The sequence below is a fragment of the Natator depressus genome, chromosome 2, assembly GCF_965152275.1.
Source record: "Natator depressus isolate rNatDep1 chromosome 2, rNatDep2.hap1, whole genome shotgun sequence".
Classification (NCBI taxonomy): domain Eukaryota; kingdom Metazoa; phylum Chordata; order Testudines; family Cheloniidae; genus Natator; species Natator depressus.
In genome coordinates, this window is record NC_134235.1 from 115,076,201 (window position 1) to 115,101,611 (window position 25,411).

Below are 25,411 nucleotides of genomic sequence, written 5' to 3' on the forward strand. Positions count from 1 at the left end.
GGGCAGATGAACCCCCTGTGGGTTTTTTTTTCCAGTCTTGTAGTACAAACTCTTCTTGCAAGATCAAGCTTGCTGGTAGGACTCAACCAAACTGGCTGCAAATGTCGGGGAAAGAACTTGAGGTAAGCTATCTTGTAGGAGACAGGGGAATGCCTTGTTAGTTAAGTTTACTCTCTAGAAAGCATGTTATGATGTTTTTAATATGTTACCATTTGTTTCCATCTCACATACCAGTTTATTTGAATCTCTCTATTCTTTCTTAATTATAAAACAAAAGGAAAATTTAAGGCCCTACTTGAATCACAGAATGATTGTCAAATAATTGCAGCTGAATTGCAGATAAGTAATAATGGACCTCTTATCTGTGGTAATTTGGAAAAGCTAGAGAAGACCTATTTCTTTAAGAAAAATTTGCTGGAATGATAAACAAGTATTATGCCTGCTTTTTTTTTTTTAAAACCCAGACATTTCGCTGCAACTATTACAGTCATTATTGCGTGGGGATGACCGCAGGAGTCCTGCTGCTGTCAGCTCAGATAACTAGGGTTCTACTGTACTTATGAGGGGAAAAGTATAGTTCTAAACCTCAATGTATGCAAAATTCTGGATTGTGTAAAGTAATTAAAATCAAAATTGTGGTGAAAGCTTAATATTGTGGGATCCACAGTATCACATATTAAGTAGGGCTTTATTTATAACTTAACTCAAGTGCTGTACATAATACAGGGACAGCACTCTAAGGTAAAATGGGTAAGCTGTTCCTTTGGAAACAGAGGATCTGGGATTTCTGTACGCATCCAGTGATCAGGAGCTAGATACCACAGGGGGATACTTGGAAAGGATTTGAGAACTGAGGTGCATTTATTGTCAACTTGCAAGGCAAGGACAGGGTTAGCTGTGTTAGGGAGCTTACACCTAGCTAATATGAGCAGGACTCCCTTGTGGTGGAGGGAAGGTGGTAACAAGATGAGGAGGCTCAGCCTACATGCCCCAAGAAGTGTGAAAATCATACAAATATGTACAATTTAAATTAAACCTCAGCTGCACTGAAACAAGTTCCACAGGAAGTCGGCCAACCAATCACCTGTAGCACTACTTCATCTAGGAAGCACACCCTCAGCCTTCTCCAAGACCTTTATCAAACACGTATCTTCTGCAGAGTCAACAAATTTTGGCTATTTTAGAGCAAGGGGTGGGTTCAAGAATCTTGGAGCCCACGGTGAACACCCTGTATTATAATAAAGGGACTCCAGTTTGGATGCCCCTGCTGACCACAGCGTGCCCCTACTGACCCTGGGATGCTGAACAATATTCAAGTTCAGCAACAATTATTCAAGTTGGGGTGCAACACTCTGAGTGTCCCTAGCCTCTGTTTGTCAGAAGCTGGGAGTGGACAACAGGGGATGGATGACTCCATAATTGCCTGTTCTATTCATTCCCTCTGAAGCACATGGCATTGGCCACTGTTGGAAGACAGGATACTGGGCTAGATGGACTTTTGGTCTGACCTAGTATGGCCACTCTTATGTTCACTTTCCAAATGAAGCCTATTTTTAAATCAGTCTTTTTATCCACTGTACCTCACAATAAGATATTTTAGCCAAGACATGAAGCACCCATTAGAGAGAATGTCCACTGAAAACATTTTTTCTTTCATGTCACTGCTCCTCCCCTTCTGTTCCCTGTTCCTTCTCCCCCAATCAGGAGATGCCACTCATGTGGATAAGAATGCATAATCCAAGTCCTGCCAATCATGACTATTGATTACATTTAAGTGGTAGCTCTACATCACAAAATTGGCATTGACTGGAACCCTTATTGGCAATCTTAACAGAGAGGCCCTTGATTGAGTGAGCATGGAAAATAAAGAAGTTTTAACCCCTTAAGAGCATCACTCCAGAAAAAAATCTGAGGACATTAAGAAATTTGTCCTGCTACTATCTTTTTTTTTTTTTTTTAAACTGGATGGTATGGCTTGGACAATGCCAGCCAGGCCTGCTCTCCACTCACATCTGAGATTTACTGTGTTCTTGGATATTGAGGTTCTTTGACCAAGTGGGGTAGCAACACCTCATTCCCATTATGCAAAAGGTAAGTTGAAATATTCACCTTTCCTTATTCCTGTCATGCTTCCAATCAAATGAACAGATTAACAAAGATAGTAACATTGTTTAAAAAAGACTTAGAACAAAAAGTAGACTTCCATGGGGCACTCCATGTGGTCCCCAAACAATGGGGGTTGGAGTCTCCAAATTCTAAATTTCCTCACCAATAACTCTATATAACTGTTTTGAGCCTCCTCCTATAACACACTGGATGGACAACAAGACGACATGTCTCAACTGCCCACACTTCGAGCTGACACTCAGACAAAATTAACATTATGTATGACTTACTTTCTCCCCTGACAGGCTTTGCTCTAAGGATCTGGAAAAGAAAGCTGATGTTTATGAAGGGCTGTATGAATATGAAGTGGCACAAAATCTCATCACAATTCAAATAGTAACAGTTCATATATCCCAGCTTTTCCAGGGTAATACCTTTAGTTATTCTAAAATATATCTAATCATAAACCCATTTTAGCTACTGGTATTTTCAAATGACATGCTTTGCAAAACCTCCATGTCAAAACATGAATTTCACAGAAAACCAGCTGATAATCAGAAATCAAATATTGGGAAGCTTCCACCATAGAAACGCCTCTATTGAGAATATTTAAATGTCTGACCTCCCTTTTCTTCAGTTCACAACTTATTCATTTTCCCAACTGGTATTTAGGAAGGGGTGTGGGGGGGGAAGGAAGAGAGAATCTGAGAAACAAACCATTTTTCACATCTACCACTATCAGAGACACACAGATCAAACTGCTGATGAGACTACCTAATCCCCATAAAGTTAAATGCCATTGATCCTGCCACCCATTCACGTTGCTCTCAGGAATGTGGCCAGCCGGCAAAGCCCCCAGTATCATCAGCAGTGGGCTTGTTCCAAACCTCAATGTTTTTAAAACTGTTAAACAAATTTTTTTTTCTAAAAAAAAAAACCAAAAACCTATATATGCTGTTAAGTCCTTTAACCTACTTGTCAAGGGTCTTCTCATAAAATCCTGCTGTTGGAGCTATACAGGATAGTTGTGTTCCCAGTTAACTATGGCAGATAAACTGCTTATTGCCAAAAAAAAAAAATGAAAATGTACAGACTTCCTCCCCATCTATAACCTACTGTCTTGAAAGAAACCCTGAGGCCCCTAGTGTATGTAAACATTAATCTGATGACAGTCTGAATTGACTCAGGACCCAATTCTTTGACACCCTTTTTACATTGGAGTAAATCCACAGATTTCAGAGAAGTTACTCAGGTTTGCATTGGTGTACTGCATGGGAAAAACGAGAATGAGGCCTGTACTTTTTAATATGGGGAAAACAAGAGGAGAGAAGAGAAAATAGATATGTAGAAAATATAATTGTACAGAGAAGGCTAGTTGGATGTTCCCATCTATTTCAATCTATAAAACAAAAACAGAAGGGCACTTGGCTAAATTAGGAGACAACACATTTAAAACGGATAAAAGGAAATTACTTTTTATATGATATAATTAATAATAGCCATGGGATGTAATTACAATGAACATCTTCATAAGATACCAAAAAAAAGTAAACTTTTCTATAAATAAGAATAGCATCTGTAGTTATATTACCTGGGATAAGAGTTTTCATGTTTCAGAGTATACAAACCATCAGCTGGGGTCAGGAAGTAATTCTCCCACAATTATATAGAACTGCACAATTAGGAGCAATACATAGATGCCAGCTGTCCCCGATTTGGAGAGAGAATCCCTATTTTTAGCAAAGTTTTAAAATTCTCCATTGTCTTAGCAACAAATTCACCATCTGCTCCAATACATTTCAATGGAGACTACAGATGTATCCCTATTTTTCCCTCCAAATGTCCCTATCCATAGCCTTCAGATGTTAGCATCAGTGTGCTTTATGGGACTTTGACCACTGATGGAGCTAGGATGTTGAACTGGAGGAACATATCTGTTCCCCATCAAACTTATACAAAACTTAGTATAATAGAGAAAAAATACTTTGAATGCTTTAAGACATGTAATTTTTAATTAGCATTTGTTGTCAATTGAAATGTTTTGTGATACTGAGTTTGTATTATTTCCCTCTGGTGGCTAAATTACCTGAAATCTAGGGGGGGTTTAAACAAACATTTCAGTATGTGTAGAACCACACATTGATCCCTGTACATCAAGGAGTGCCTCCCTCTTTCATTTTTATGTAGAAAAGTATGAATACGTCTTTGGGGATCAGATTTAAAAATGGTCAGTTCTAGCCTTACTGCAGTTATGCTAATGTTGCTAATCCAAAGAGTTTGCAAATCACATGACAGAGGGGAAAAATCATGAGATTTTATATCTAGATTAAAAAAAAAAGATGGGAGGAGACATCTTCTCTGAGCCCTGGACTACACTACCTTCTTATGTTATATCGACTGAACTCCTGGTGTAGAGAGCACTATGTCAGCGGGAGGGCTTTTCCCATCAACATAGCTACCGCCTCTCAGGGAGGTGGAGTACCTATGCCAACGGCATAGGTAGCGTCTTCACTCAGTGCTACAGTTGCAGCAGTGCATCTGCACCACTGCAGTGCTGTGAGTGTAGACAACACACTGAGGTCCTTTTTTCAGAAAAGGAACAAACCATAATAAATTGTATTTTTAGGTTTTTTTTCCCCCCTTCTCTGGGAGATGCCTTCCAATGAAACCCCACTACACACCAAACACCACCTTCCCTCCATCCCATAGCTGGCTGCACACAGAAACGGTCTCTTCTAGACTCTCAAACCCATCATTCTCTCTCCCTCTTTCTGTTATAAAAGAAACAGATTCCCAATTTGGATTTTTTACTTTTTCATGTTGGTGTCTTAACAAGATCTTCAGTACATAATGGCCACATTCATCCATGGTGCACTGTATTAATAGAAAACATGCCAAACTAAAGAATGCCTGATTAGACCTTTATTGAGGATATCATCATATTTGCAATCTTTCATTTCTATAGTCTTAGATTTTAATTTGTAGTATTAAAGATCAAAAATGAAAATGAACATTGTGTTGTCTTTGCAGCCCGTACTGCATATTTTGTCTAGATCTTAAAAAAAAGTTTGCTGCTGCATGAGTCAGAACAAAAATAGTTAGTGTATTTTACATTCAGAATTGAGGTGCATTAGCAGAGCCTTACAGTACTCTAGTTCCTATCACCTCTATTACCTCCCTTCATAAGCATTAATTCATACAATACTTTAGGCAAATATTAAAAAATATTAATGAACATATTAGAATAAAAACTGCAAATGTGCTTTGTGTCCATGACTTTCATAATTAATTTTATGTGAATATTTAAAATTTTTAGAACAAGAATGTACTTGGAAAATGAGTAATCATGGAAAACTTCACAATGGAGCTGGTTGCATGACCATCTTGAAATCTCAGCTCTCTCTCCTCTTATATAAAAGAATCACTCATCCAATCAGGGAGCAGACATAATGCCATGTAACTTGGGTGATCGTTCACACACCAGGAATAAGGATTAGCAAATAAAGACATAACTGAACCGAATAGTTTTCAAACACATCAGAGTATGGTTAAATAAAGTATTTGTCAAATAATTCTGAATAACTAACAAATTCATTAGAAAAATCAAATGGTTAATTTATGAACATAAAAAGGTAATTTTTTTTTCAAACTAATAATAGTTCTCCCAGCTCTAATCTCCATCATTATTATTCTGACTAAGATATTTGGGAAGAGTGATGTGAATGTTTCACTCAAACAGCAGTACTATTCGAAATTTGCCTTGATTACAGTTTGATATGAGTTTGTGAAAAAGAGGTGGTTCATTCAATCTTTCTTATCCTGTCCAAAATGCCCATTCAAGCTGAACTGAAGCTTTTTGCAAACATGCTTACTCTCTTGATATCACAAACCATGGAGACCATTAGCTGTGTATTTTAAATTCAAAATGCCATGGGACCTTTGGCATTTCCTTTATCTGACTGCTTCCAGGTGGAAGGAGGACAAACCACAGTAGTGCAAGTAGGGTGGTACTCTCCAGTATGCAGTACCGGCAAAAGATTTTTAGGAGGTACGGGGTACCGGAAAGACTTGGGGTTAGCCCCACCCCTTGAAGGAGCAGACCACAGCTAGAGAGGGCATTCATTCTTATATGGCTTTAACAGGCTTTGTTTAAGTTTGTTAGCATACGTATTGTGCTGTTAAATTGGTCAGGAGTCCTCAAGAATGGAGGGGGGGACGGAAGGTGTTTAATCAGTGTTTTTGATTCCATTTCTCCCTATTGGTCTGAATTATCCATGACATTCATACTGTATCACATCAAGTCCAAATCATTAGAGGAATGCCCCTGCTTCCACTGACCAGAGGATTTTTGGATTCTGACGTCAGCCCGGTTCTGCAGCCTGATGGGAATCAGATGTTGTCCCCAGTGTACGTAGAACTCTTCTTTGCAGCCAAACTAGTCCAACATGCATTTTGTTAACTGGAACTGGAGCAGCAAAACAAAGAAAATGCTTCTTTTCCACCTTTGTGGGTGAGAGAACTATAAGTGAAGATTATAATGCCGGACACTGATGACCTTAAACCAGCCGGTTCAGAAATCTGCCAAGAACTTGGCTGAAAATAAGTTCCTCATCTTAGCAAATGGAGCTAAGACTTATCATACATCTGCCCACCTTTATTCGAATGACACTCCTGACCTGACAGCTCAGGCATTGTCAGTTTCATCTAGAATAATTTACAAACTTGGAACCTAATCCTGTAAACCCTTAATCATTCGATCAATCCCATTGAAGACAGTGGGACTATTTGCATGACTATGGACCACTTTTGTGGTAAGAGTTTCAGGAGTCTGTTCTGTTCCTATAAGGGAAATTGAATCTCCCATTGAAATGCAATGTTTGGGTACAATATAACGCAGTTTAGGATACAGTTCTATTTAAAATCTATCTTTCAATAAGTCATATATATGCTGAAATGGCTCCTCACTCAACTCCCATATAAACAGACTGAAATACTACATATTTGGGGGGAAAGTGAGTAGTTAAGCATGTTGATGTTTGTATATACAAACACCCATTTCATCACTGTACTGGAAAAATATACATGAACTTAATTTTCTATGGAATTTGAAAAAAGTTTAACAGCCCCAATTGTTTTCTGTGTTAATCAGTGTGAACCTGAAAAAAATTACATGCCTTCTAAGAGAAAAGAATCACTTACTGAAAAAAAAAAAAAAAATTCCTTCCAACTGGTTCAGAAGAGCGCTACAAGACACATACATAACCTCATGAGCAGATGGCGGAGAGGATACTCTCCCACATTATGACCAGCAAAATAATAATAAAATCTCAAAGAGGCAGAGGTTCACAGATTTGCAAACTTAAAAACCTGTGCTATGCTTTAAACCACCTCAGCACATACCAGGTTTATGAACATTAAAAAGTTAACTGCAAAAGAACACTGAAAACCATTAACCTGAATGTGTGCCAGCCAGTATGCCCTCTCTGACTAAAGGTGCACACCAGAGCAGCTAAAAATTAACCTTGCCCTTTTATTCTAAACGGAGCCAGTGACATGACTCAATCTCTGTTGTTACATAACAGATAACAAAACTCCAGTGGGACATGGTGCTGGCACATAGGGTCTCAGGTACATGCTGTGATTTTTCAGAATCTCTTTTGGGAACAGACACGTAGGTGAAATAGCTGGTACTTATGATTATGCTATTTCTATGCATGTATATGCATCTTGGTATCTGAAGTTATGAATATTAGCTATGTTAACTACATGTTTGCTCCTGTGGTAACTGCCACAAGGTATTTAGCTAGCACATAAAGGGACAAGTCAAGTTGAATGGCCCATTAAGGAACACTTAGCTCACAATGGACCCTGGAAAACACCTGTCTACACTTAATGGACTTCCTGTGAATGTTCTAACTAGAATATGGGTGGGGCGTGATGGACATGTAGCTTGCCAATATGACTCCAAACACCATCTTTCACAGTAAGAACAGATTTTCCTTTACTTGGCACAAGCTAAAAGGCTGGCCTGGAAACATATCCATTTTGCCTCTTTCCTGTTCTGGCCTCTTTCCTGCTCCAGCCTCTGGACTATGAACATATACTAATGGGCGCATTCTAACCAAGGGACTGAGGACTTTAAGGTAATCTGGAGCCTTCATATTTCCTTGATCCTTTGTAGATGGACTTATGAGATGGGTATGGTATAGAGACTGTTCTAGCCTCATTGATTGCTGATTTCTCCCTTGCAATGGACAAAGATCAGATGTCTGATGACTTTCTCATGTGAGTCAGCAGCCTTTGATACCTGTGGTATAAACAACATAGCCCTTGCTTGAGTGGTTTTGTTCTTTCCTCTCCAGATGTCAAAGCCTGTTCCCATTGAGCTCAATAACAAAATTCCTTTTGATCTCAGTGGGGACAGATTTGGCCCCAAGAGATCAGAGAACGTGATTTTGATCGATTGTCTCTGGACTAATAAGCAGTCCTAATACATGTTCTGCCAGGCTGATTTTGATTGCCCTCCTGTATATCATGCTGAGGAAAATAATAAAACAATTTGGGCTGTAGTTCTATCAAGATGTACATGGCGCACACAGTTCTATGCCTCTTTTCCATCAAACCCAGATGGTGCAGCATCTTTGCTTTCCTAGTGCCTGATGGAGAGCAATACTTAGATAAAGGTAAGCTGGCAGAAGCTTAGTTTGGACATAAGGGAGGCACTGATAGTGTGGTAAGGGAAAGTGGGGTGATTGTCCTTCCTATTCTTCTTTCATTTAAGAAGTTTTCAATTTGGGGTGCTGCTGGATCCTCAATGACACGTGGAAGTACAGGTGGCACCAGGGGCCCAAAGCATCATTTTACAACTGCATCTGTTTACCAGATGCAGTTGTCTAAAATTTTAGACAGGTAAGGGGGGTGTCAGAGGGGACGGGGAGAGCTTGGGGGCCCTGGGCTGGGGAAGAGTCACATGGAGGGTCACGTGGCGAGATCACGTGCACTCCCTTGTGTCCCTCCCATGAGTGCAGTACCGGCAAGACATGATTTCTACTTGCACCACTAACAAAACAATGACTGGAAACCTGAAAAGCAAAGTAATACAATGAACTGGCTAGTGTGTTAAATGTGTATCACTGCCTGCATGAAATCAGATCTACTCAACCCTGCATCAGGAACCTTACTTCTAAACTTAAGGGTACATACCCAAGCTGGCCTTAATCAACAGCAGAGGAGCTGTAGCAGGACGGATGAGTCACTAAGCGCATAGCCAGGGTCTGGAGCAGGCTTGTATAGCCCACGCTGCTGTGGCTTCATTGCTATTAGTACTCAAGCTAACTAGATCAAAGCTAACTCAAAGTATGCCTACAAATGCTGCAGTCTGGTGTCAATTGCAGTGCACACATACCTTATGAGCTAATGAAGCTTTTCCTTTAGCTTAATTTGTAAGATCTTGTGTTCTAGCAGCAGGAAGAAGTGGATTCTATCCTCAATACTGTGAGGTTCCTATTGGCCATGGTGTGTAGCAGAATGCCCTAGGGCAGTGATAGCAACCACTGGCATTCATGCTGCTTTTGTGGACTGTGGTAGAATTTATATATGCATGCCCAGACATATAATATATTTTCCCCTCATTTGTAACACCACTGCTTTTTACTCTTTTTCAAACTGACTACCCCCTGTGTATTCATCTAGGGAGTGGGGACTCTTGAGCTAGCAATTCTAAGCCAGAACCTGGAACGGTTAGTACCCTACTGAACACAATGAAATCACTGAATTATCTGTTGGAATTAGAAGTCTCATTTTATTCTTGTGATGAAGTTTGTAATAAGTGTTATGTATTACAATGAACTGCGTCAATACTCATAATGAAATTCAAGAATAAAACAAAGTATTCAAATTCTACAAGGTGAACTCTGCGCAATCTTCCTCTCCACCAGCCCTCCCACAAAATATGGACACCTACACTTTCTGCTACTCTGAAAGTCTCCAACTTTCAAGAGTAGCAGAAGGAGAGAGAGAGAGAGAGAGAGAGAGAGCGCACATCTTTTCCAGGCAAGTTGGTTAGCACATCGCTATAATCATTAATGAACTGGATGTTAACATTCTGTGATAACAGATCAATCATTCTCCTGAGAAAAATGGTGAAGAAAAGAGAAAACAGGGAGAAAGTAACATTCTTATTAAAGGCTGCAATGAGGTCAATGGTAAATGGTATAGGGCTTTTCTTTCTCACCCTTCCCGACATAAAAACAAAATTTAAAATGGCTCTGACACTTGGAGAGATTGTGGAGAAAGAAATGCCTTTTTCTGTATCTCATGGGAGTGTCCAAATGTGGTCAAATTTTGGATCCTCATTTCAATGTCTGTAATCATGGGGTCTAGGATCTTGTCTGACTCTGCAACTTTCAGTCATATGTCTAAGGCTTCCAATGATATAAAACTATCATTTGAAAACCCTAATGCTTATTGTTCATCTCTTGGGAGCAGTGAAATGCTCCATACCTGTCTACATGATATAGGAAAAACACACAGCTACAGTTCTATGTGCAATTCTCTATAGTAAAACAATATTTATCAGTGCCTGCTAAAGGAGCAACTTCCAGTTATGAAAAACAATGGGGAAAAGTTACCATTAATACAAAAAAAAGGTCTTCAAATGTAACCCTGTACAAGATATCTGTGAATTTTAATTCCATTATTAAACTCATTCAGGAGAAAACCAATCTGAAAATGGGTGCTACATTTCTTAAAGGAACCATCCTTAAATTATTTTTAGCCCTTAAATTCATTAACCAATTTACTCATTCTCAGAAAAAATTCATTCTAGACTCAAAGAGTAAGTGTGGTAATTTTGAGTAGGATATGCTGTATTTTTCATACATAGCTAAGGCCTGGTCTACACTACAGAGTTAGATTGACGCAAGGCAGCTTATGTCGACCTAACTATGTAAGTATCTACACTAAAATTTCGCTCTTTTTGACAGAACTGCCCCGCTATGCCAACTTAATAACTCCACCTCCATGAGAGGCGTAGAACCAATGTCAGTGTAGTTAGGTTGACGCAGTGTTAGTGTAGACACTGCATTGCTTACATCATTTGTTACTGGCTTTTAGAAGCCATCCCACAATGCCCCACACTGACAGTACAATCGGCACAAAAGCTCCTGGTGAGGACGTGCACCATTGACACAAAGGAACAAAGCATAGACGTGCACGAGCGATGTAATTACTGCGGTGGCTGTATGTTGATGTAAGGTAGAATGACTTAATTTTGTTGTGTAGACATGCCTTAAGTGGTTAATCAATTCTTTAAATGTTAAGCTCAACTCAACCCAACCTTGACTGTGCAACTGCAAGTGGCATTTCCATAATGGAAATATATACTTTTTACACGTATCCCCACCCTATATGCACACATTTTATATTCATTCATATTACCTCCTCAGCTAAGCAACCCCAATCACTATTCTTCTCCAACAAGCAAACCCTTTCACATATTGGCATCCCTTTTAATAATCTATTACTCATATCAATATATTACTTATCAATGGCACTTAAACTTACACACTGCATGCTTTGCCAGTGAAATATATAAACTCAGGAATCTCAGACATTTGCTAAAGACTCGCTGACTGGCATTTTTGCTCCCTGCAGAGCTTACTCTATAAGCATCACAACAAGCTTGTATCAGTGTCAGCTGTACAGAGCCATCCTTAACATAGCTTTGAGCCGAGACCATGCATAGAAAATTTCAGTGCAAAAGGAATTTTTCTGAGTAAGTTAGAAGCAACTGAAAAAAGGTGATGGTTAGAACAGAAAATGCATTTCAATTTCAGCTGTAACAATTACTGCCTTAAATTACTGACATGTTGAGCATGTGAATGCAACAAAGCGGTTGGTAAAAAGATGTTCACAACATGGGTTTGGCCTGGATGAATTCAATTATGTAGGTCATAAGTAAAGCTGGTTGCTCTTCTTTCTTATTTTTTTAATTTCCGAAGACCATCTCATTTTGCTAGTTTTCAAATAAGATTTTTTTTTCCTTTTTTCAAAATTTTGTGTGGATTTTTTATTGTATTTTTCAATTTTAAAAAAAAATCTGACTATTCAAAAAATGAATTTATTTCAAAATCAAAACTTTTCATCTAATTTTGTCAGTTCTGAAAAACTCTACCATGTGACTAGGCTGACTAATCAAGATTGGAAATACAAAACAAAACAAAAAAAAAACCCCACACCCTGAAATTGAAAACCATAAACCAAAAAAGAAGGTTTGAAGTAAAAGATTTTCATGATTTTTTTTAAACAAAAAAAATTGTTTTTTTGTTTAAAAAGAAGTATTTACTAAAATTCTAGTTGTGAGTTATTATACAGGTCATTCAAAGACAGTTTTGATAAAAATCTTTATACCATGCCAAGCTAGCATGTGTATGTCACATATTTTACAGAAACAACTATATTAGAAAGGTTTCAGAGTAACAGCCGTGTTAGTCTGTATTCGCAAAAAGAAAAGGAGTACTTGTGGCACCTTAGAGACTAACCAATTTATTTGAGCATAAGCTTTCGTGACCTACAGCTCACTTCATTGGATGCATACTGTGGAAAATACAGAAGATGTTTTTATACACACAAACCATGATAAAATGGGTGTTTATCACTACAAAAGGTTTTCTCTCCCCCCACCCTACTCTCCTCCTGGTAATAGCTTATCTAAAATCATCACTCTCCTTACAATGTGTATGATAATCAAGGTGGGCCATTTCCAGCACAAATCCAGGTTTTCTCCCCCCCTGCCCCCGCAACAAACCCACTCTCCTGTTGGTACATACCAATCCACAGAGACCTCCCGACCAACACTACAAAAAGAAGGATTCTAGGTGGACTCCTCCTGAAGGTCGAGACAGCAGACTGGACTTCTATATAGAGTGCTTCCGCCGACGTGCACGGGCTGAAATTGTGGAAAAGCAGCATCACTTGCCCCACAACGTCAGCCTTGCAGAACACAATGCCATCCACAGCCTCAGAAACAACTCTGACATCATAATCAAAAAGGCTGACAAAGGAGGTGCTGTTGTGATCATGAATAGGTCGGAATATGAACAAGAGGCTGCTCGGCAGCTCTCCAACACCACTTTCTACAAGCCATTACCTTCTGATCCCACTGAGAGTTACCAAAAGAAACTACAGCATTTGCTCAAGAAACTCCCTGAAAAAGCACAAGATCAAATCCGCAGAGACATACCCCTGGAACCCCGACCTGGGATATTCTATCTGCTACCCAAGATCCATAAACCTGGAAATCCTGGGCGCCCCATCATCTCAGGCATTGGCACGCTGACAGCAGGATTGTCTGGCTATGTAGACTCCCTCCTCAGGCCCTACGCTACCAGCACTCCCAGCTACCTTTGAGACACCACTGACTTCCTGAGGAAACTACAGTCCATCAGTGATCTTCCTGATGACACCATCCTGGCCACTATGGATGTAGAAGCCCTCTGCACCAACATTCCACACAAAGATGGACTACAAGCCGTCAAGAACACTATCCCCGATAATGTCACGGCTAACCTGGTGGCTGAACTTTGTGACTTTGTCCTTACCCATAACTATTTTACATTTGTGGACAATGTATACCTTCAAATCAGCGGCACCGCTATGGGTACCCGCATAGCCCCACAGTGTGCCAACATTTTTATGGCTGACTTAGAACAACGCTTCCTCAGCTCTCGTCCCCTAACGCCCCTACTCTACTTGCGCTATATTGATGACATCTTCATCATCTGGACCCATGGAAAAGAAGCCCTTGAGGAATTTCACCATGATTTCAACAATTTCCATCCCACCATCAACCTCAACCTGGTCCAGTCCACACAAAAGATCCACTTCCTGGACACTACAATGCTAACAAACGATGGTCACATAAACACCACCCTATACCGGAAACCTACTGACCGCTATTCCTACCTACATGCCTCCAGCTTTCACCCTGACCACACCACATGATCCATCGTCTACAGCCAAGCTCTACGATACGACCGCATTTGCTCCAACCCCTCAGACAGAGACAAACACCTACAAGATCTCTATCAAGCATTCTTACAACTAGAATACCCACCTGCGGAAGTGAAGAAACAGATTGATAGAGCCAGAAGAGTTCCCAGAAGTCACCTAGTACAGGACAGGCCTAACAAAGAAAATAACAGAACGCCACTAGCCGTCACCTTCAGCCCCCAACTAAAACCCCTCCAACACATTATCAAGGATCTACAACCTATCCTGAAGGATGACCCAACACTCTCACAAATCTTGGGAGACAGGCCAGTCCTTGCCTACAGACAGCCCCCCAACCTGAAGCGAATACTCACCAGCAACCACATACCACACAACAGAACCACTAACCCAGGAACCTATCCTTGCAACAAAGCCCATTGCCAACTGTGCCCACATATCTATTCAGGGGACACCATCACAGGGCCTAATAACATCAGCCACACTATCAAAGGCTCGTTCACCTGCACATCCACCAATGTGATATATGCCATCATGTGCCAGCAATGCCCCTCTGCCATGTACATTGGGCAAACTGGACAGTCTCTACGTAAAAGAATAAATGGACACAAATCAGATGTCAAGAATTATAACATTCAAAAACCAGTTGGAGAACACTTCAATCTCTCTGGTCACTCGATTTCTGATCTCAAAGTGACTATCCTTCAACAAAAAAACTTTGAAAACAGACTCCAACGAGAGACTGCTGAACTGGAATTAATTTGCAAATTGGATACAATTAACTTAGGCTTGAATAGAGACTGGGAATGGTTGAGTCATTATAAAAAGTAACCTATTTCCCCTTGTTTATTCCTTCCTCCCCTCCCCCCCCACACTGTTCCTCAGACGTTCTTGTTAAACCCTGGATTTGTGCTGGAAATGGCCCACCTTGATTATCATACACATTGTAAGGAGAGTGATCACTTTAGATAAGCTATTACCAACAGGAGAGTAGGGTGGGGGGAGAGAAAACCTTTTGTAGTGATAAACAACCATTTTTTCATGGTTTGTGTGTATAAAAACATCTTCTGTATTTTCCACAGTATGCATCCGATGAAGTGAGCTGTAGGTCACAAAAGCTTATGCTCAAATAAATTGGTTAGTCTCTAAGGTGCCACAAGTACTCCTTTTCTTTTTATATTTAGAAATGTTCTTTAAAACATCTGTCGATTTTGGGTTGGTTTTTTTTTAACCTCCTCACCAGTAAAACAAGATTCTCTTTGGCACACAAAGGAAAACTGAACAGCCTTGGAGGAAAATATTATAAATAATACATTTTAGAAGTCTCAACAAATTACCTAAGATAGCTTTTCCATATGTCATCATGGCATGGTTTTAAGGCCCATTATTTTGCAGTCTGTGACGGCTAGAAACTGGAAAGGGGAAATTCCTTGACAGGCTGCCCTTATAGGTAAAAGTAGAGTGCTACTAGCCAAATGGAGGGACCTGTGAAACTCCCTGCTTGTTAGAGTCATGCTAAGCATTATGAATATTTCCTACCTCATGATTGGAGAAGAGCCGCACTCCTTCCATCTGGTGAAAGATTGGGTAGTGGCTGCTATCAATCGTATCGCGGCGGTAGACATCTCCCACAACCAGAAAGGCATCCAGCCCCGAGTGCATCAAGTCCCACTGGTGAGCCGACGTGTGTGCTCTTAGCATGTGAGTATGGTTCAGGTAGTAGTTTTCCCTTTTCCTCCTGCTGGGGTGGTCTTGTGGGATAAGCAATCTGTCAAAGTTCTGCTCCACTGTAACCACCGGGGACAGATCATCATAAACAGAAAAGAGTGGGGTCCCAAAACGTCCTATATACTGCTTGTAAAAATGATCCTTTATCCGCTCTTTGATCAGCCACAAAGGATGGTACCTTTGGTTGTGCAAGTTCTTTCCCACCTTGGACAGAATTTTCTCTGTGACATTGCTGTAGTCATCTCGAGGGTACACTTTACCAAGCAGTTCCACTGTACTTGATGTGGGTGTTTTGGCAGCAAAACTTGAAGTTACAGTCCTGGACCAGGCAAGCCCAAAACTGGTGATTCTTCCTATCTGGACTCCCTGTGACAAAACAGTTTTGGAATAACGAACTACTCTCATGAAATTCCAAGATGCTGCCATCATAATACCTCCAAGGCTCTAGAAAGAAGGCAAAAAAATTAATAGTCAAGATTTGCTGTAGGTATTGCAAACAGTCTAATGATAATAAAAATGAAAAGCCAAACATCAATTCATTAAATAAGACAGAAGTCCAGTGTTGTGTCCACTACCTTACAGAAAAATGTTATGACCCAATTCCAGCTAGATTATCTTCTCCAACCACCAACTCTGCCCTTCTATTAATGATTTGGGGCCCGATTCTGTCCCCATTAAAGATGATGGGAATCTTTACAGTACCTTAAATAAAAGCAGTATAGGCCTTTTACTTATTATTCTTTATATTCAATTTAACCCCCCTCCTCCCAATAACTCAACATATTATACAGGAGAAATTGTGGTAAGTGTTAACAAGTTTGTCAATAAGATATTCATTTATAATAATATTCCACGTGCTAACATATTGTTATACATTCTCAAAACAAACTATAGGATTAAATAGCAGCAGCACAACAAAAGAAAAGCAAATGTAGTATTTTGCATTGTTTACAACAAAATTTTGTCCCCCATAAGGAGTCTAGAGATGAAACCTAGGTCATTTCAGAGCATAACATACAAACATAAAATATGCATTACAAACTATACATTTGTAGATATTTTTTCTATTTAACAGAAAACAAAAAAAGTCAGTCTGACCTTTCAAACTACGCAACTGTGTAAAGTCAGACAGCCACTCACAATACATATAAACCAACATATTAAATTCACAATGGAACACTGTATGAGGTTCTTTATACAGATTCTATATGGACAGAACTGGTCTTAGCATTTTGAGGAAAACCTGCAAAACAAATTTCCAAACCCACTCTAATGAAAATTACTCTTGTCCACGCTGATTATACCACTACACAGAGAGTAGGCCTTAGGATTTTGGGGAAGGTCAGTGAAATGGAAGATTTTGCTAGGGATGGGGGGTTTGGTGGTTGTGTCAGATACAAATGACCATCTCTATAAAAGAGGTATCATTGTCTATCCCCCAGTTTCTCTGGCTGCAGTAGCAGAGCCTTATTGTGCTGGGTTCAAACATAACTGCTGTACACTGAAGTGTTTAAAGAGATAATTCCTGAACAAGCAAGGATTCTGAGGGCTGTAAGGCCTCCAGAAACTGTAAGATTCTGTGCTCATTCACGGAAATGTTAGCACTTATATACCATTAGTAGTGCTTTACAAACATCACAAGACTCCTGTGAAGTAGGTAAATACCACTGTCTCTATTGTAAGAAGTGGGACACAAAGGTATTATTGTTAAGTGACTTGTGTAAGGGCACAAAAGGAGTGTGTCAGAGACAGTATTCAAGTCTAAGGGTATGTCTACACTACGAAATTAGGTTGAATTTATAGAAGTCGGTTTTTTAGAAATCGGTTTTATATATTCGAGTGTGTGTGTCCCCACAGAAAATGCTCTAAGTGCATTCAGTGCATTAACTCGGCGGAGTGCTTCCACAGTACCGAGGCTAGGGTCAACTTCCGGAGTGTTGCACTGTGGGTAGCTATCCCACAGTTTCCGCAGTCTCCGCTGCCCATTGGAATTCTGGGATCCCAATGCCTGATGGGGCTAAAACATTGTCGCGGGTGGTTCTGGGTACATATCATCAGGCCCCTTGTTCCCTCCCTCCCTCCGTGAAAGCAAGGGCAGACAATCGTTTCACAGCTTTTTTCCTGAGTTACCTGTGCAGACGCCATACCACGGCAAGCATGGAGCCCGCTCAGGTAACCGTCACAGTATGTCTCCTGGGTGCTGGCAGGCGTGGTACTGCATTGCTACACAGTAGCAGCAACCCATTGCCTTGTGGCGGCAGACAGTGCAATAGGACTGGTAGCCATCATCGTCATGTCCGAGGTGCTCCTGGCCACGTCGGCCAGGAGCGCCTGGGCAGACATGGGCGCAGGGACTAAATTTGGAGTGACTTGACCAGGTCATTCTCTTTAGTCCTGCAGTCAGTCCTATTGAACCATCTTATAGTGAGCAGGCAGGCGATACGGATTGCTAGCAGTCCTATTGCATCATCTTCTGCCGGGCAGCCATGAGATGTGGATGTCATGCAGTCCTTCTGCACCGTCTGCTGCCAGCCAAAGATGTAAAAGATAGATGGAGTGGATCAAAACAAGAAATAGACCAGATTTGTTTTGTACTCATTTGCTCCTCCCCCCCCCCCCCCATCTAGGGGACTCATTCCTCTAGGTCACACTGCAGTCACTCACAGAGAAGGTGCAGCGAGGTAAATCTAGCCATGTATCAATCAGAGGCCAGACTAACCTCCTTGTTCCAATCAGAACAATAACTTAGGTGCACCATTTCTTATTGGAACCCTCCGTGAAGTCCTGCCTGAAATACTCCTTGACGTAAAGGCACCCCCTTTGTTGATTTTAGCTCCCTGAAGCCAACCCTGTAAGCCGTGTCGTCAGTCGCCCCTCCCTCCGTCAGAGCAACGGCAGACAATCGTTCCGCGCCTTTTTTCTGCGCAGACGCCATACCAAGGCAAGCATGGAGGCCGCTCAGCTCGCTTTGGCAATTAGGAGCACATTAAACACCATGCACATTATCCAGAAGTATATGCAGCACCAGAACCTGGCAGAGCGATACCGGGCGAGGAGGCGACGTCAGCGCGGTCGCGTGAGTGATCAGGACTTGGACACAGATTTCTCTGAAAGCATGGGCCCTGGCAATGCATGCATCATGGTGCTAATGGGGCAGGTTCATGCTGTGGAATGCCGATTCTGGGCTCGGGAAACAAGCACAGACTGGTGGGACCGCATAGTGTTGCAGGTCTGGGACGATTCCCAGTGGCTGTGAAACTTTCGCATGCGTAAGGGCACTTTCATGGAACTTTGTGACTTGCTTTCCCCTGCCCTGAAGCACATGAATACCAAGATGAGAGCAGCCCTCACAGTTGAGAAGCGAGTGGCGATAGCCCTGTGGAAGCTTGCAACGCCAGACAGCTACCGGTCAGTTGGGAATCAATTTGGAGTGGGCAAATCTACTGTTGGGGCTGCTGTGATGCAAGTAGCCCACGCAATCAAAGATCTGCTGATATCAAGGGTAGTGATCCTGGGAAATGTGCAGATCATAGTGGATGGCTTTGCTGCAATGGGATTCCCTAACTGTGGTGGGGCCATAGACGGAACCCATATCCCTATCTTGGCACCGGAGCACCAAGCCGGCGAGTACATAAACCGCAAGGGGTACTTAGTGCTGTAAGCTCTGGTGGATCACAAGGGACGTTTCACCAACATCAACGTGGGATGGCCGGGAAAGGTACATGACGCTCGCATCTTCAGGAACTCTGGTCTGTTTCAAAAGCTGCAGGAAGGGACTTTCTTCCCAGACCAGAAAATAACCGTTGGGGCTGTTGAAATGCCTATAGTTATCCTTGGGGACCCAGCCTACCCCTTAATGCCATGGCTCATGAAGCCGTACACAGGCAGCCTGGACAGTAGTCAGGAGCTGTTCAGCTAGAGGCTGAGCAAGTGCAGAATAGTGGTAGAATGTGCATTTGGATGTTTAAAGGCGCGCTGGCGCAGTTTACTGACTCGCTTAGACCTCAGCGAAACCAATATTCCCACTGTTATTACTGCTTGCTGTGTGCTCCACAATATCTGTGAGAGTAACGGGGAGACGTTTATGGCGGGGTGGGAGGTTGAGGCAAATCGCCTGGCTGCTGGTTACGTGCAACCAGACACCAGGGCGGTTAGAAGAGCACAGGAGAGCGCGGTACGCAACAGAGAAGCTTTGAAAAACAGTTTCATGACTGGCCAGGCTACGGTGTGAACTTCTCTTTGTTTCTCCTTGATGAAACCCCCCGCCCCTTAGTTCACTCTACTTCCCTGTAAGCTAACCACCCTCCCCTCCTCCCTTCGATCACCGCTTGCGGAGGCAATAAAGTCATTGTTGCTTCACATTCATGCATTCTTTATTCATTCATCACACAAATAGGGGGATGACTACCAAGGTAGCCCAGGACGGGTGGTGGAGGAGGGAAGGAAAATACCACACAGCACTTTAAAAGTTTACAACTTTAAAATTTATTGAATGCCAGCCTTCTTTTTTTGGGGCAATCCCCTGTGGCGGAGTGGCTGGTTGGCCGGAGGCCCCCCCACCACGTTCTTGGGCGTCTGGGTGTGGAGGCTATGGAACTTGGGGAGGAGGGCGGTTGGTTACACAGGGGCTGTAGTGGCAGTCTGTGCTCCAGCTGCCTTTGCTGCAGCTCAACCATACACTGGAGCATACTGGTTTGATCCTCCAGCAGCCTCAGCATTGAATCCTGCCTCCTCTCATCACGCTGCCGCCACATTTGAGCTTCAGCCCTGTCTTCAGCCCGCCACTTACTCTCTTCAGCCTGCCACCTCTCCTCCCGGTCATTTTGTGCTTTCCTGCACTCTGACATTATTTGCCTCCACACATTCATCTGTGCTCTGTCAGTGTGGGAGGACAGCATGAGCTCAGAGAACATTTCATCACGAGTCCGTTTTTTTTTCTTTCTAATCTTCACTAGCCTCTGGGAAGGAGAAGATCCTGTGATCACTGAAACACATGCAGCTGGTGGAGAAAAAAAAAGGGACAGCGGTATTTTAAAAGACACCTTTTATAAAACAGTGGCTACACTCTTTCAGGGTAAACCTTGCTGTTAACATTACATACATAGCACATGTGCTTTCGTTACAAGGTCGCATTTTGCCTCCCCCCACCGCGTGGCTACCCCCTCAACCCTCCCCCCTCCCCATGGCTAACAGCGGGGAACATTTCTGTTCAGCCACAGGCAAACAACCCAGCAGGAACGGGCTCCTCTGAGTGTCCCCTGAAGAAAAGCACCCTATTTCAACCAGGTGACCATGAATGATATCTCACTCTCCTGAGGATAACACAGACAGATAAAGAACAGATGTTGTTTGAACGCCAGCAAACATGCACTGCAATGCTTTGTTGTACAATGATTTCCCGAGTACGTGTTACTGGCCTGAAATGGTAAAGTGTCCTACCATGAAGGACGCAATAAGGCTGCCCTCCCCAGAAACCTTTTGCAAAGGCTTTGGGAGTACATCCAGGAGAGCTGCGAATGCCAGGGCAAATTAATCCTTTCACATGCTTGCTTTTAAACCATGTATAGTATTTTAAAAGGTACACTCACCGGAGGTCCCTTCTTCGCCTGCCGGGTCCAGGAGGCAGCCTTGGGTGGGTTCGGGGGGTACTGGCTCCAGGTCCAGGGTGAGAAACAGATCCTGGCTGTCAGGAAAAACGGTTTCTCCGCTTGCTTGCTGTGAGCTATCTTCTTTGTCCCCAGAACCTGCTTCCGTGTTGCCTCCATCTACATTGAAGGAGTCAAAGCACACGGTTGGGGTAGTGGTGGCTGAACCCCCAAAAATGGCATGCAGCTCATCATAGAAGCGGCATGTTTGGGGCTCTGACCCGGAGTGGCCGTTCACCTCTCTGGTTTTCTGGTAGGCTTGCCTCAGCTCCTTAAGTTTCACGTGGCACTGCTTCGGGTCCCTGTTATGGCCTCTGTCCTTCATGCCCTGGGAGATTTTGACAAAGGTTTTGGCATTTCGAAAACTGGAACGGAGTTCTGATAGCACGGATTCCTCTCCCCATACAGCGATTAGATCCCATACCTCCCGTTCAGTCCATGCTGGAGCTCTTTTGCGATTCTGGGACTCCATCATGGTCACCTCTGCTGATGAGCTCTGCATGGTCACCTGCAGCTTGCCACGCTGGCCAAACAGGAAATGAGATTCAAAAGTTCTCAGTTCTTTTCCTGTCTACCTGGCCAGTGCATCTGAGTTGAGAGTGCTGTCCAGAGCGGTCACAATGGAGCACTCTGGGATAGCTCCCGGAGGCCAATACCGTCGAATTGTGTCCATAGTACCCCAAATTTGACCCGGCAAGGCCGATTTAAGCGCTAATCCACTTGTCAGGGGTGGAGTAAGGAAATCGATTTTAAGAGCCCTTTAAGTCGAAATAAAGGGCTTCATCGTGTGGACGGGTGCAGGTTTACATCGATTTAACGCTGCTAAATTCAACCTAAAGTCCTAGTGTAGACCAGGGCTTAAGCTCTGAACACTAGATCAAGCTGTCTCTTGTGGCCAGAGGCTACCCTGGCTGATCATCAGAGGAGCTGGGTCAACAGCAGGAAGGCAGCTGGGGGAGAGTTTGCAGTGACACTGTCTCCATTAGAACCACCCCAGATGGCATCAAAACCATTAATTGGTCTGTGTTCCCCTAAGATGCAGAGAATACAGGGCCACAGGTTTTATAAGCACTAAGGCCAGTCCTGTGAGACTGTTGCTGTAGTGGGAATTAATGAGTAAACCATGATCTTTAAAAAAAAAAAAAAAAATCTTTCAGTCTTAGCAACTGCTTTACACTTTCAAGTCTAGGGAATCCAGGGAAAAGGACTAGAAACAAACTTTAAATATAACTAAATAAAAGCTACAATTATTCCTTATAAGATAGGTTCCTAAAATCAAGAGGGTCCTGGGTTACACAGCCCCAAAACCACCTCTGCAGAAGACAATACAGAATTTATGTAAATGTCAATATTTCCATATTCTTTATAATTTCTTCAGGCTTGTTCCTGAATTATCTCCAGTAATTTATCTGCTGAAGCAACTGTAGGTATATCAGTAACCAAGAAGATGAAGAAGTTTGGTGGTCACAAACAACTCTGAGTTTGACAGGGTATATAATATCATCACTAGGGCTGCTGATCAATCACAGTTAACTTATGCGATTAATTCAAAAAAATCGATCATGATTTTAATTGCACTTTTAAACAATAGTATATCAACTGAAATTTATTAAATATTTCGGATGTTGTTCTACATTTTCATATATATTATATTCTGTGTTGTAACTGAAATCAAAGTGTATATTTTTTTGATTACAAATATTTGCACTGTAAAAATGATAATAGTATTTTTCAATTTACCTCATACAAGTACTGTAGTACAATCTCTCGTGAAAGTGCAATTTACAAATGTAGATTTTTTTTTTATTACATAATTGCACTCAAAAACACCACAATGTAAAACTTCAGAGCCTGCAAGTCTACTCAGTCCTACTTCTTGTTCAGCCAGTCGCTAAGACAAACAAGTTTGTTTACATTTACAGGAGATAATGCTGCCCTCTTATTTACAATGTCACCAGAAAGTGACCACATGCATTTCCATGGCACTTTTGTAGCCAGCATTGCAAGATATTTACATTCCAGATATGCTAAACATTTGTGTATCCCTTCATGCTTCAGCCACCATTCCAGAGGACATGCTTCCATGCTGCGCGTTAAAAAAAATAATGCATTAATTAAATTTGTGACTGAACTCCTTGGGCGGGAGGGGGGGAGTGAGAGGGGGTATTGCATTTCCCCTACTCTGCTTTACCTGCATTCTGCCATATATTTCATGTTATAGCAGGATCAGATGAGGACTCAGCACATGTTCATTTTAAGAACACTTTCACTGCAGATTTCACAAAATGCAAAGAAGGTACCAATGTGAGATTCTAAAGATAACTACAGCACTTGACCCAACGTTTAAGAATCAGAAGTGCCTTCCAAAATCTGAGCAGGACAAGGTGTGGAGCATGCTTTCAGAAGTCTTAAAAGAGCAACACTCCAATTCAGAAACTACAGAACCCAAACCATCAAAAAAGAAAATCAACCTTCTGCTGGTGGCATCTGACTCAGATAATGAAAATGAACATGTGTCGGTCCGTACTGCTTTGGATTGTTATCAAGCAGAACCCATCATCAGCATGGACACATGTCCCCTGGAATGGTGGTTGAAGCATTAAGGGACATATGAATCTTCAGCATATCTGGCAGGTAAATATCTTGCGATGCCGGCTACAACAGTGCCATGAGAACGCCTGTTCTCACTTTCAGGTGACATTGTAAACAAGAAGTGGGCAGCATTATCTCCTGCAAATGTAACCAAACTTGTTTGTCTGAGCGATTGGCTTAACAAGAATTAGGACTGAGTGGACTTGCAGGCTCTAAAATGTTTACATTGTTTTACTTTTGAATGCAGTATTTTTGGTACATAATTGTAATTTGTAAGTTTAACTTTCATGATAAAGAGATTGCACTACAGTACTTGTATTAGGTGAATTGAAAAATACTATTTCTTTTGGTTTTTTACAGTGCATATACTTGTAATCAAAAATAAAGTGAGCATAGTACACTTTGTACTCTGTGTTGTAATTGAAATCAATATATTTGAAAATATAGAAAACATCCAAAAATATTTAATGGCATTCTATTATTAACAGTGCGATTAATTGCAATTAATTGTTTTAATCGCTTGACAGCCCTAATTATATTGTGTCATTTTGACAAATAAAATGTACAGAATTTTGCAGAATTTTAAGATACTGTGCGCATAATTTTTAGGTGCATAATTCCCCCAGGAGTATTTCTTAGAAGATCAGGAGGGACCCAAGAGACTCTGGATCCTCTACCTGAGCTAACCTCTTGCCTTGGCAGAAGCAGTGACGCTCTCTTGCTAATGTCCAATTCACCCGTGTTGGGGGGTGGTGGGTGGGGGGAGGAGAGATAGGTTTCAACTCCCTAGGTGGCACCGTCGGCATCATGGAACATGTGATGCCACGGCTGGTTGAAGGTACCAGAGAGTGACACTCTCCTTTGTGTGGTCCTGGACCAATGTTGCCAGGGTCTCTCTTGAGGATTGGACCTGAGAAGATGAGACACTCCGGATCCAGGATAACGGTGATCTCCTCAGGGGTAGAGTACTTTAACTAAAACAAACAAGTAAAGACTACTTATAATTACTTACAGATAAAATGCTGAAGAAGGTAACAAATGCTGAGGACACTGAACTATTCTGTCTGAGACCACGCCTGGCAGCAAAGAACTGGAAAGGCGATCAATCTGCACTATCCTTGCCCTTGGCTTGGAGCATGAGGAGGAGAATGGCAGAGGTGTGGATCAATGGACAGTGCTAGCAAAAATGTTCCAGTCTCAGGTGCATGGAGCACTTGCACACTCATAGTGGAATACATATAGGGACCATCACTTGAAGAAGAAGATATTGTTTTTGCCTTAGATAAGTAAAAAAATTACCTAGGTATATGCAAAATTACCTAAATTTCCTT

The 25,411-nt window shown here is 41.8% G+C and overlaps 1 protein-coding gene across 3 annotated transcripts in view; it reads right to left on the reverse strand.

Annotated features, from left to right (window-relative positions):
- Positions 1-25,411, reverse strand: part of FARS2 (phenylalanyl-tRNA synthetase 2, mitochondrial) — a 361,477-nt gene that overhangs the window by 273,669 nt on the left and 62,397 nt on the right. For all 3 annotated transcript variants that reach the window (XM_074944919.1, XM_074944920.1, XM_074944918.1), the window contains exon 3: positions 15,655-16,287. In XM_074944919.1, the coding sequence (XP_074801020.1) occupies positions 15,655-16,287 (633 nt within the window). The remainder of the gene's footprint in view (positions 1-15,654; positions 16,288-25,411) is intronic.